The sequence below is a fragment of the Podarcis tiliguerta genome, assembly GCF_965153285.1.
Source record: "Podarcis tiliguerta genome assembly, chromosome: 3".
In the NCBI taxonomy this organism is placed as follows: domain Eukaryota; kingdom Metazoa; phylum Chordata; class Lepidosauria; order Squamata; family Lacertidae; genus Podarcis; species Podarcis tiliguerta.
This window is the reverse complement of record NC_139536.1, coordinates 26,739,858-26,753,616: the sequence shown is the minus strand read 5'-3', so window position 1 is coordinate 26,753,616 and position 13,759 is coordinate 26,739,858. Positions and strand designations below refer to the sequence as shown.

The 13,759-nt window shown below is 42.2% G+C and overlaps 1 protein-coding gene across 5 annotated transcripts in view; it reads left to right on the top strand.

Annotated features, from left to right (window-relative positions):
• Positions 1-13,759, top strand: part of USH2A (usherin) — a 418,893-nt gene that overhangs the window by 395,704 nt on the left and 9,430 nt on the right. For all 5 annotated transcript variants that reach the window (XM_083433263.1, XM_083433262.1, XM_083433261.1 and 2 more), the window contains exons 65-68: positions 5,711-5,920; positions 6,430-6,668; positions 8,680-8,897; positions 12,362-12,538. In XM_083433263.1, the coding sequence (XP_083289389.1) occupies positions 5,711-5,920; positions 6,430-6,668; positions 8,680-8,897; positions 12,362-12,538 (844 nt within the window). The remainder of the gene's footprint in view (positions 1-5,710; positions 5,921-6,429; positions 6,669-8,679; positions 8,898-12,361; positions 12,539-13,759) is intronic.

Below are 13,759 nucleotides of genomic sequence, written 5' to 3'. Positions count from 1 at the left end.
CTGTTGATGGTCCCCCATAGTTACTAGGAGCAATGCTTTCAGGCTAGTGGGCCCAAGCCTGTGCAACTCCCTCCCAACTGAGATTAGACAGCACCCACCCTCCTTGCTGAACTTCAGGTACACGACTAAGATTTCCTTATTCTGGCAGGCAATTTAAGGTAGTGTTCTATTTTATGATGGGGTTTTTTTATTGTCCCATTTTCTGTGGTTTGTTTTTATGTATACTACATAGAAACGTGAATGAAGTTAAAAGGAAGGCGTTCTGCAGCATCTTCTTGAGGGGCTCACTCCAAAGTCTTAGCCATTAGGCAACTGGGAAATCACATACATTTAAACTGAAATGTTTAAAGGTTGGTCCGTTTTACATTAGTTCTATTGCAATAACAAAACATTTCCCTCCGTCTTCGCGGGAAAGCCAATGGGTCACTTGGAGAGATTGCTGTGTAGACAGTCACCAGAGGAATGGCTGTTTGGGGACCATTCTTCTGCCATCTCTTATCGCAGAGGTCTGTAGCACAACCACTTGATATACCACCTTGGCTGCCCTTCTAGATTTGGTCATCTGACTGTTCCATTACCAACCTGAAGGAGCAGGGCTCTGTGAAGGCACATTTTTCAGCTGCCAAACAAGATTCCATTCGCTGTGCCTAGAATTCTTTCGTTCACTAAGTAGATGGATTCAACTAAGCTTTCCCTTTTTTTCAAAGTGCTGTCTGGGCACGTGGCCAAGAAAATGAAGATGAAGACATCTGAATTACTGCTTGTGTAGATGAATCTGGAGCCCTCTTATGGCTTTCTTAAGCCTGTGCACCTTCTAATGATGATAGAAATTTTGGCAGCGCTTTGGATTTGGGGGTCTGCGCAGCATGATGTAAGATTAAATTATAAAGGAGGCAATATATAGTTGAAGAATTCAAGGCGCAAGTACTTTCTGTTCCCATTTCCCCTGCCATAGACCAGAAGACTTAGACCTGAATCTATTACTCGAAGGATATTTCAAGATTCTCATATGAGAATTATAGGTATTCATCATGAATGCAGTATTAAAACTTCCAGGGATGGCTGTTATTAACTTGTATGGTTATTAACTGGTATGGTAGCTTAATGACAGCACTGGCCTTCATTGTCTAAAATAAATAGCATTCAACTTAGCTCATATAGTCCTTAATTTAGTTTAAATCCAGCTTGTGCCATTTTCTCTGCAAATGTCTCTCAGCTCAGTGATTGCAGCTCCACCCCCATACTGCACATGCAGTTCAAGTTTTAATTCTCTTCATAAACAGCATATATTCCTTTAGAATAAGTTGACTGTGCTTGATGAACTTTACGCTTCTCCTTGTTTTTGTTCCATCTTCTGTTTTAGCCATTCTTCGCTGCACAGGGGATCATGTCTCATTAGATCTGCTTTATCCATCTGCTTTGTACTCTATGATTCTATGATTCTATGATTCTATGATTCTATGATAGTGGCATTTCTCCTTATGTGACTGTGCAAATTTGCTAGAAGCTACAATAACAGAATTGAAAAGCTATAATTGACCTCCCCTCAACACACACAAAACAGGGTCCAAACCCTCTCCTCATCTGCTAGCTTCCCCTAGGGATAGATGCACAAATTTGGGTGTCTTATTCTTCCAACCTTAAGTTCAGTTTGCCAAATTTATGCATCAGTTTGCAAAGGAGAATTAATGCAGGGAATGCAGGTGCAATGCCAAAAGAGCATACTCTCCAACTCTCTCATTTTTGTAGTGACATTCTTCATTTTTTGTACAGACATACCTCGGGTTACAGACGCTTCAGGTTGTGCATTTTCGGGTTACGCACCGCACCAAACCCAGAAATACCAGAACAGGTTACTTCTGGGTTTCGGTGCTTGCACATGCGCAGAAGTGCTAAATCACATTTTGCGCATGTGCAGAAGTGCCGAATTGCGACCCGTGTATGCGCAGACATGGCACTGTGGGTTGCGAATGCTGTGGGTTGCAAACGTGGATCACGTTCCACTGTACTGTTTCACTGATACACTGCTGCCCTTATTTTGCCATTTGGGGAGCTCTGGGGCATGTCTTCGTGCAATTGCATACACAGTGTTGACTAAACTGGACAATCTTTCTATTTTCCAAGCCCCCAGAAGTTGAATATCTGGATGTGTTTGAGCTAGTAAGTGAAAACCAGGCCCATTTAAATAAATATACTTTAGGTTTTTCCTTTACTATGTTGACATACAGCAGCGGAGAAGGCCTTCCAATAATGTGTTCAAAACGAGTGGGGAGTTGTGAACCTGTGGAGAAAGTGTGTGGAAATAAGGAATTTCAATTTCCATGTGGGAAAAGCTGAGTATATGAAAGCTCCACTGTGTTTGGGAAGAATGGCAGAGTACCTGCCTTGCATGCAGAAGATCCCAGGTTCTATCCTTGGTATCTCCAGGCATGACTGGACTGCCTTTAGTCTGAAATCCTGGAGTGTAACTTCTGGTCAGTGTAGACAATACAGAGCTGAGTAGCCCAAATGTGTGACGTGGTATAAGGCAACTTCCTATGTTGCTTAGCTTGCACCTCCTGCTTAGTGCAACCGCCAGTGGAGGAAAGCAGCTACATCAAGGCATCCTTAGCATTTGGGTACTATCCAGCTTATCTAATTAACTGATTGAGATTATACAAATAATTTCAACATGGCCTCCTGAGAACATACACCAGGAGTTCGCTTTTAGAGATCAGTGTAGTGGAATTGCACAGCTAGGGCCCAAACTGCTGTTTTCTTGGTTGCATCAGCAACAGATACTGTTGTAGATGAGATTCTCCAGCTGCAGTTGAATCTATATTTTCCACATCACATTCCTGCTCTCCCAAACTTTTCCTTTTCAAATTGCCAAAATTTCTCTACCGTTCATTCACAAGACTAGAAGGCCTTACTGGTTTTCTTCTTTAAACGAAATGCAAAGCTACTCCCCCAAAAAGTGGACAGACGAGATTGCATAAGAGCATGTTTTAGTGTAGATAGAACTTCTCAACGTGAAAGCTTACTAAGGAATTCTTAATACTAAAAATCACACAGACAGTCCTCTTGTATTGCCATTTAGATCTATCATTCTGATTGATCACTGTGTGTTTCACTATTATTGAGCCTAATTTAACCCTATACACTAACACATCCATCTACTCCATCTATTGTACCTGACATTCTACAAATTACTTACTCATGCAAATGATGACCTAAGTCAACCTTTTATGCTATTCGTGTTTAATTATACAAATGATATTTGATAAATAAGATTATACATCCTTCCATATGTTTATTCTCTCCTTGATGAAAGTGAAATTTAATTTTCATGCAGATTTGTTGGAGGCTGTGCTTAATAAGTGCTGAGTTTCATATAGTGTGCAGATTACTCTGGTTTTGGGAAGTTGACAAAAACAAAATCCTTTCACAGAGAAGAGCTGTTTTTAATTAGATGCAATTCTAGCGACCGGCTCTTGGAATCGTCGAATTGAAAACCATGCGTGTTGATTGATAGAACAAAATGAATATAACAAAGTGAGCATTTTGGCAAAAGCAGTATGAATAATAGAGAAGATGCTGACTTGTGTTCTTTTTGAGAGGGCATTTCCATATTAAGCAATAAATGAAATTTGATGTATGATCAATTGAATTAATGCCATTAGAAGAAGAAAAAAACTTCAGTAACTAAAGTCTTGTCTCATTTACTAAATAAGAGTAAAGGGAACATCAGAAATATACTGATTTGGTTGACTGACCAGAATATACCACCTGGTCTACATAGCACTGTCATACCTCAAGGCAGCATTGATGATTGCCAACATTTCACACAGAGGTCAGTTCCATAGTTATCCTACATCCTCTACTAATGTTTCCTGCTGATGAAGAAAAACACAAATGGAGAAGTGGAGGGATATGGTTCATGCAATAGTCTGGGCTGCTAGGAGGGTCTGTACCACTGCAATGTTTAGCCTTTCCATGCTACCCAACCTAGCATAAAACTTATCTGTTGAAAGTTGAATGGACACTCAACTGTGCCGGAAAGACAGAAATATTGAGAGCGCTGTAATAGTATTTAACGGAAACCTTAATGAGAAAGAATGGTTCTTTAAAATAACTGAATTCTTAAGTATAATTCAACCTATTCCTTCATATGTGTATGTATGTACCTGGGCACGTCTTCAGCTGTTCAGATATGAAGTCTGTTTATTTGAAAAATAAAATCACCTAGCAGCCTAGTCGCTCGTGTGTGCTGCAACAGTGTAGAAAGTTAGGTTGCAGTAGGATGTTCAGTGAAGCAAGGGAACAATTTCATCTTGCAATACTGTCTGCCACTTGTAATTACCAGAGGTGTTACTAGGGTGAACCTATGGCATGCAGATATTTACCTAAGTATGCCAAATGTTTTGGGGTTGGTTATGAGCTTGGGAATATTAAATTGGGAGGTTGCTCTAGTTTATTGGGTAGAAACACACTAATTTAAAGACTTTATTTAGAGATTATTTGGGGTAATTAATGGGGGTTATGAGAGAGAGTTGAATTTGATTTGGAGCAGGATTTCTTGCGAAATTAATTGAGGGTAAATAAATTCAAGAGAAGCTGACTTTGAGTGATCTAGGATGTGGCAAAGATTAACTGAATAATTTATTTTGGGGTGATTTGGATAGGAAGTTTGCTGGCTGGCTATGTGAAGTTTAAATTCTAAATATGCGTTTGTTTAATACACACACAAACTCATTAACAAGCATATGCAAATATATGCCCCTTTGTCTTTTAAGTTCCTAGCAATTTTCCTGCTAATTAGTGTGCCAGACTTGTATGTAGCTTTTTAAGATGTCCAAAATGCCTAGAAAGGTCTGTGAGATGTCTCCCTTTCTCTTGAATCTGTCCTGCCGCCACAAGACCTTGCAATTGCCCATATGTGCTGTGCAACAACATCTGCGTCCACTGTTGGCCTGTGGCTAGCAATGCTGGCTTGCCAGTGGGGGAGCTTTGACCTTTGCTGATGTATTACATTTGTTAGCTTCAAGGGATTTTGTATTGGAGTGGGTGTGGCAAGGTTCAGTTGACCAAGCCTGCTTTATCTTTGAGTAAAAATGGTCTAGAACTTTTGTTGTTATCTTTTAAGTCCTTTATTGATGGACTTTTTGTTTGTTTGTTTAATTTGGTTTACTAGTTGATTTGATTTGGTGTGTGGGTGTGGTGGTGGTCCATTGTTTGAATTCAGCACTTTTATTCAACTTGTTTAGTTTAAACAGCTTTTATAAATTTTGTCATTTTTACCTTCTGTTACATTGTACAGTGGTACCTTCAGGTTACATACACTTCAGGTTACAGACTCCGCTAACCCAGAAAGATTACCTCGGGTTAAGAACTTTGCTTCAGGATGAGAACAGAAATTGCACAGCAACGGCGGGAGGCCCCATGATCTAAAGTGGTGCTTCAGGTTAAGAACAGTTTCAGGTTAAGAACAGACCTTCGGAACGAATTAAGTACATAACCAGAGGTACCACTGTACTTTTATGAGGTCTTGTTCCTTGATAGCCACCACAAATGCTATTTGTAGAAAGGCGGCACACATACTTTTAAAAATAGTAAAATGAATAAATATACCATTATGTGGTGCAAATGAAAATAAGCCTCGTACTCTTCCCCACAGACTACTTAAGGCTGCTTGAAATCTCACAGCTCAAATGTCATTTGTATTTTTAAGGTTTGGTCGGTCAATTCTGCAGGCCGGACTGCTAGCAGCTGGACCCAATGTAAGACAGGCCCAGCCCCTCCTCAAGGACTTCATGCACCTCTGTTTGATACAGTGGCATCTACTTCAGCTGTGGTGAAAATCAGTCCTCCTCTTAAGCCAAATGGAATAGTCAGTCTCTACAGGCTGTTCTCAAACAATACAAAGGGAAAGGATATGGTGGTGAGTTTTCATCAGACAAAGTCTTCTTTTGAGCTGATAAGAATATTTGCTGTTTGATTTTTAGGAATCGCCACTGATGTGTGTGGGGGGGGGGGAGCAGAAGCACTATGTTTGATTTCATTCCTTTACTCTGCAAATAGGAAAAGGACCACATTTCCAGTGTGGTTTGCTGTGCAATGTTCTGTCCTTTTTCCAGGGCCAGATTTAGGTTTGATGAGGCCCTAAGCTACTGAAGGTAATGGGGCCCTTTATATGTCCAGCTGTCCTTTGTCAACAACAAATTGTCGCTGTTTTTTTGTGTTGAATATATGCTATATGGTAATTTATGGACCTACACAATACAAACCACTGTTGCTGTTTTATTTTATTTGTTTTTCATCTTGTATTTTGGAAATGTACACCCAGTTTTTTTTCCTTTAAATTTTTTTGGGGGGCCTCAAGAAAGTGGGGCCCTAAACTATAGCTTGTTTAGCTTATACGTAAATCCGGCACTGCCTTTTTCTTATCAGTTGTCAGAAGGAACAGCCACTCAACAAACCATCCACGGCCTGAGGCCTTTTACCACTTATTCTGTTGGGGTTGAAGCCTGTACCTGTTTCAGCTGCTGCAGCAAAGGACCTGTGGCACATGTCACCACACAGCCAGCTCCACCCTCACAGCAGCCTCCTCCCTTCATTCACAGCATGACCTCAAGGAATGCTTCTTTGCAGTGGGATGCACCTCGGGAACCCAATGGCATTGTAAGAAGGTAATTGCTGGGATATACTAAAGTTGACTAGAAAATGGAAGACAGACATCTGAAAATCCATTGAAGAGTCAGCCCAGCCAGCATAGACGTTAGTGCCAACTTTAACAGCATTCACACCTGGCACCAATAATAAGAAAGGGGCTAAAGGGTTTTTATTTTTTGTAAGTGGCATGAAGGAAAGGACTCAGGGGATTTCAAAGACTGCCTAAGGAACACCATTTGGATTAATGAACATGGCTAAGTTTGGTCCATTTTGGAGGGTGTACTCTGAGTAACACTTACCGTATTTTTCGTCCCATAGGACGCTCCGTCCCATAGGACGCACCTAGTTTTTTTGGGGGGAAATAAAGGCATTTCCCCCCCTTTATTTCCCCCACAAAACCAGATCGGGGAACAGCGGGATGGCAGCGCTGCGCCTCCCCGCTGTCCACCAAGCTTGTGAGGCTGGCCGATGTCTGCCCGAAGCGCGGGGCGCTCTGCTTCAGCGCGCCCTGCGCTCCGTAAAGCAGGCTGCTATCCGCAGCCTAGGGAGCCCTGCGGGAACTCCCGCAGGGCTCCCCACGCTGCAGATGTCTGCCCAGCGTGAGGAGCGCTCTGCTTCAGGGCGCTTTGCGCGCCGGGCGGCAGGCTGCTATCCGCAGCCTAGGGAGCCCTGCGGGAACTCCCGCAGTGCTCCCCAGGCTTGCTGATAGCTTCCTGAAGCCTGGAAGCTTCAGCGAAAGCCTGCATTCGCCCCATAGGACGCACACAGATTTCCCCTTCATTTTTGGAGGGGAAAAAGTGCGTCCTATAGGGCGAATAATACGGTAGTTGAATGTCACCCAGTGTACGCATTGCCTTCAAAACAAACTGGAATCCTAGCAATCAGTGTTTGGTGGGGAGAAGAACAGACTGAATCTGGTTGCTCCATCCAAACGGTTGGTGAGATTTCAAATGTTATCAGGTTGTTTATATGCAGCCATGGTTGCTGGACTTGGCTGGAGACTATATGCTACACCCTTTCACCAACATGGGGAAGGGGTTATTGGTTTGGCTTATTCTTGTTTTTATTATGTACTTTGTGTTTTTTATCTTGTATTTCTGTGTTGTGAACTGCCCTGAGATCTATGGATGAAGGGCAATATATAATTTTAAGAACAACAACAAGGGGTATACAGGCAATGACCTGCTACCATTTACATATAGCCAAATTAGAGGCCTATAGCTTAGTAAATCCTTACCATCACAGTGTTTACATCATCTGAACTAGCAAATACCAAAAGAATTCAGTGTCTTGTTGATGCCACCAAACTTAATTTTCCTTAGACAAATCAGGGATGAATATCAGTGCCTAAGAAAACTAGGCAGATTAATTATCTGTTCCTTTGGAATTGACAGTCTTGGAAAAATCCCAGGCATATAGATATAGATACTAGCTGTCTACAAATCAACATTGGCCTTTTCTTCTTCTTGCCCGTGCCCTACCCCTACCCCTACCCCACTGCACTGTTTACCATCTAGCCTCCCCCCTACCATCTAGTTTGGAAAACTCAAAACCCAACACACTATTTTGTGACATGGAGAAATTTGTTGTTGGCGTGCCGGAATTTGTAACATTTTTTCCAGACTTATAATGTATTAAGGTCCAAGCATTTGTAAATATGATGCTGGCACTAAGGATCTGGAGAGATTTGTGTTAATCCCTAGACATGCAGGTCTAGTTACTGAAAAAAGTTATCACTTCAATATTTTCAATACTGGCATACAGTTCAGTTGTCAATAATCTTTGTTTGGTTGGTTGTAAGATGCTCTAGGTTGTGCTGGGCAAGATAAAATGACTAGAAAATTCACTACATCATCATCATCAATGGGCATACAATTAGAATATTGAATGTGATGTGCAGAATTCTGCAGCAATTAAGTTGAGAGCAGGTCCTTGTGTCTGACCAGCATCAAGACACATAAGCAGGAAAGGTAAGCTTGTGTTTACCTGCTAATTGTGGCTCATCAGTGCTTCCGTCTTTTCCTCCAGGTATGAACTCCACATGCACACATCCTGCCCTTCCTATTTGCAGCCAAGAGAAGCAGCTTGTAAAGTTGGCCCTATTGAAGTGAAATACGTGGGGGATGGCCAGCGTTCCAATGTGAGTGATCTGCAGCCTTATACAACCTACAACCTGAGGGTGGTGTCTTACAATTCAGTAGGAAGCACTGCTTCAGAATGGATCAGCTTCACTACCAAAAAAGAAGGTGAGTTAATACAGGAGAATATAAGAAACGTGTTCTGCCACTTTATATGTGTAGAGCATGAATGGGAACGTGTGACCCTTCTGATGTTAGTGAACCACAACTCACATTATCCTTGGCCATTGATCACTGTGGCAGGCACTGGTATATTTAGTTTTGCTGTGTCTTGTTTCTTGTTGTTTTTAATCATCTCTATGGTTGCGGCAAACCATTTGGGGTTCATGCCATGGTGTGTAAGCATTCTCCTGTCTTAGCATCTTTACAATGGTGGAGACAGCAAAAGAGTGTGGTACATGGGGGAAGGGGACAGTGAGGAGCAATCCATCTATTTCATTTCAAAGAGCAAGTGATAAGAGCTGGGAGGAGCCATTTACCAAAGCAGTGTCCCTCCACCAACTTCACACTAGAGGCTTACATTAATCAAGCATTGGTAAGCAAAATAATGGCAGCCCAAATAATGCTATTATAGCTATATTGGTTGGCTTGCCTTTGAAGACCTTTATTTGGTGAAGACTGCCTTTTTCTTTTCTTTTCTTTTTTGGCTGGACATTTATTTCAACACATTCCTATTAACTCAGTGTTAAAGTTACTGAAAATTAGTGATCTGAAAAGCAGACTTCTCTGCAGCTTTACAACAATGGGTTTGCAATGAAAGGTTGGCCTCCTAGGAGCCATCATTACAGGTCACACTGATTATATAGTCTAGTTAGTTAATTGCTGTATTAATTTATTCAGCTTGTTAACTCCATCAGCTCCTCAGGTCTCTTGTATGGGCACCCTGGGTTCTTTGTTTCGCTTTCCTCGGTAGGTTCTGAAACACATAATTTAAAAGAAGGAGTCACTGGCTTGTAGCCTTTCTACCTTCCTTTAGCGCAAAGCCAGAATCATGACAAATGAACATGCCCTCCTTGTGTCCATAAAGTTACTTTCATCTAACACAGTATTTCAAGAAGAGTGTTTGATTATATACTTATGTATGATGCTATTGATTGATTATCTGGAGCAGTGAAATAGATGGCTATTTGCAATACTCTCTAACTATTTTTGAAAGTAATGCTTTGAGAGGAAAAATCAAAAGAATAAAAATGAATGGATTCCAAAAGGCATAATTTATTCTTGAATGAATATAGTTTGGGGGGGGGGGATTAACTCCATTGACAGTTTTAGATTAAATTACTTTAAATATTAATTCAATATGAAAAATGGCTTCCTTGTGTATTTAATAATATTAATGATAATTAACAGCTCTAGAAGTATTCAATGTTCCTGGCACATTTATGGGAATGCTCACAATTCCAGCAATTGCAATTTGCAAATTTTCAAGTTGTGATGAGTTAGTACTGTCCAAGTGGACGGTTCTGATCCTTTCCACACATTCTGCATAACATTATTTTGTTTGTTTGTTTGTTGTTTGTTTATTAAGACATTTATATACTGCCCTTTACCAAGAGGCCACATGGCAGTTTACCACATAATAGGTAACATAATTATTGCACAGCACAAAAATGGAAAAGCAATTATTTCTGTACAACTAATTAAAAAAGCAGCAGCATCAAACCACTCATAAATTACTTCAGGCACCATTCCCTTCATCCAAAAGCCTGCTGAGGCAGGTATGTCTTCACCTGTTTCCTAAACAGTGATGTGACTAGATGCATCTCAGTGGGGAGAGTGTTTCACAGACCACCCAAAGATTTGGATTGTCCAAACAGCAGTGCATTTTTTGCAAACGCTATTTAAGAGTATGTGTTCTCTCTGAAATATTTTATGTGTGAGATAGTTCATGATCAATCTTGCTTTATACCTAGAACTTAAGTTTAAGTTTTATGGAAGTTTATTATGTTATTGTGTCTGTACTAGGTGCTATGCCTCTTCTCCTTTTGCTCACCAACCCCCTCACCAAAGCCAACCCTACTCTTACTCCCCAAGTTTAATCCTCTCCCTGCAGAGCTTGCGAAAACCACCCCTCCCTCCTTCCCTCCCTTCTTCTCTTACTTAGACTTTGGCAAACCTCTACAACTTGCCTGGGTTGCTCTCTTGCTTTCTTGCCTAGGCAAGCCACCCCCTTCACCTTCTTTCTCCTTGCCAAAGTCACCTCTCCTCTCCTCCTACACCATGCCAAAGCCACCTCCTTCCCCCACAATCCAGTGCTCCTGCCGCCACACTGAGCTCCCCACACTTGTCCTTTCCCTTTTGGTAAGCAGCAGTGACTCACAGTTTTGGGAAGCCCCACCCATGTCACCTTACCAGCCATTGCTGCATAGCTCACAAAAAAATTCTGTTAAAAACCCCCTGCTTGTATACTTGTTTGCCAGGTCATGTTCACTTCCCACCTGGGTCACCTACTGGCCTGGCCACCCTTCTCCATCTCCATCCTCGTCAGCCTCCAACACTGCTAAGGTGGTCCATCAGCTCTGAGAACCCAGCTTGTCTTCACGCTGTATTTTGCAGTGCTACCTGTCAGCAGCCACACAAAATGCAGTTTGATGACATCCTTACAATTTTATTGTATGTATAGATATGGGGGAAGGCCCATTCTGGCTGAAATGCATTTGGCACTGACAAGTGCAGTACTCTTCAGCAACATCCTTCCTTTATAACTGTACAGAAAATATGTGTGTCCCCATATACCTATGGGAGCAGCCATCTCCCCCCTCCCCCAGTGTTCCTGATACAGTCAAACCTCAATTCTCGAACGGCTCTGTTTTCGAACATTTTGGCTCCTGAAGGCCGAAAACCCGGAAGTAAATACTCCAGTTTTTGAACATTTTTCAGAACCCGAACGTCCAACGTGGCTTCTGCTTGAACGCAAGAAGCCGTGCCTCAGTTGTCAAACGTTTCGGAAGTCGAACGGTCTTCTGGAACAGACTACGTTCGACAACCAAGGTTTGACTGTAGCCTCACAGGGTCCTGGGTACATGGGAATAGTCATCCTTTTATCTCTACAATAGGTGACATCACTGGATCTGGGAGAAAGCCAAGGTCAAACAGGCAAGGATGTGAGAGTCAGGGTTGAGCAAAGTAAAGGAAATGAGTGTTGAAAAGCAGATTCAAGGAAGTTCAGGACCTGCTCTTTGGCAGGTTCAAACCAGGAAGCTCTAAGTGGAGCTGTCAGTCATCTTCCTATCAGCCTCCTTATTGGGAGCTCCTGGGAAGGTGGATCCAAAGACAACAGAGCAGCTTGTGACTTCAGGTGAGCTTGTTGAATTGCATTAGAAATGATTATTCCTGACACTAACAAGTGGTCCTCTAATGATTATTACTGAATAAATGTATGTGAAAAGTCATGAACATTACTACGCATTAGTATCCTCCAACTGCAGCCGCCCACGTGCTCATATCGTGTCTTCCTGCTCCATAGCAGAGTGTGAAAATGGCTTTAGAGCTTATACAGATGTGTTTAATCTCTAAAAACTAAAGAGGCATTTATAAAAAACTCTCTTTTTCTGTCTGTTTTCCTCTGCCAGTACCTCAGTACGAATCTCCATTTACAGTTGTCAGCAATTTATCCACTCTCTACCTTGACTGGAGTCACACCTTCTCACTGAATGGGCCGCTGAAGGAATATGTGCTAATGGAGGGAGGGCAACGCATCTACAGCGGCTTTGACACCACTCTGTATCTGCCAAGGACATCCGACAAAAGTCAGTTTGAGTTTCACCATTCTGTTTCTGGCTAATGCGTCACATATATATCTAGTTTTATGAGGTACCTTTATACAATTTGCAACCCACCTTTGGATCAACTGAACCTCAACTGAACCTATAGAGTGATTTCCAAGTGATACTCAGAGTAGACCTACTGGAAATCAGTGGTCTCAAATTAAGAACATAAGAAGAACCTTCTGGATTGGGCCAGTGGCCCATCTACTCTGCATCCTGTTCTCCCAAGGCCACTCTCCCCTCCTGCGGTATCAAGCAACTTGTATTCAAAAGCATCACTGCCTCTGAGGGAGGAGGTGGAGCATAGCTATCATGGCTGGTATCCATTGATAGGATGTATCCTCCATGGAATAACTTGCATTAGTGTTGTTGGAGTACATGCAAAGAGACAGTTGACATTTGTCTTAGATTGGGGAGGGAAGGTATCTATCAGCATGTGCAGACCAAAGCAAATTCAGGCCTCCTTGAGCACTGGAGTACTGATATCAATACAACCCCCTGGGCCTATCATTAAGTGAAGGAAAAATGGAGATGCAGTTGTTTCACTAACCCTTAATTAACATTACTTAGCTAACAAGCTAGTGAGGTGTGAGGGGGACTTAAGACTACTGTTGTCAGATGAAAGGGGAAAATACACTCACATCCAAACAGACTGCTGGGAAATGTGGTTCTCGGGCCTTAGAAGTATGGAAACTGTTTGGCAGATTCCTTCATGTGTATAGAGCTGTTCCTTGAATGGAAGCCAAGTAGAGTTTTATGTGGGTGGCGCTGTGGTCTAAACCAAGCCTAGGGCTTGCTGATCAGAAGGTTGGCGGTTCGAATCCCTGCAACGGGGTGAGCTCCCGTTTCTCGGTCCCTGCTCCTGCCAACCTAGCAGTTTGAAAGCATGTCAAAGTGCAAGTAGATAAATAGGTACCGCTCCGGCGGGAAGGTAAAAGGCATTTCCATACGCTGCTCTGGTTTGCCAGAAGCGGCTTAGTCATGCTGGCCACATGACCTGGAAGCTGTACGCCGGCTCCCTCAGCCAGTAAAGCGAGATGAGTGACGTAACCGCAGAGTTGTCCGCGACTGGACCTAATGGTCAGGAGTTCCTTTACCTTTACTTTAGAGTTTTATGCAAGTATCAGAACATACAATGGTCTCTAGATCAGCTACCTCCTTTATGGCCTATTAAACCCTTTGTTATGCTTCTAGGGCAATGTA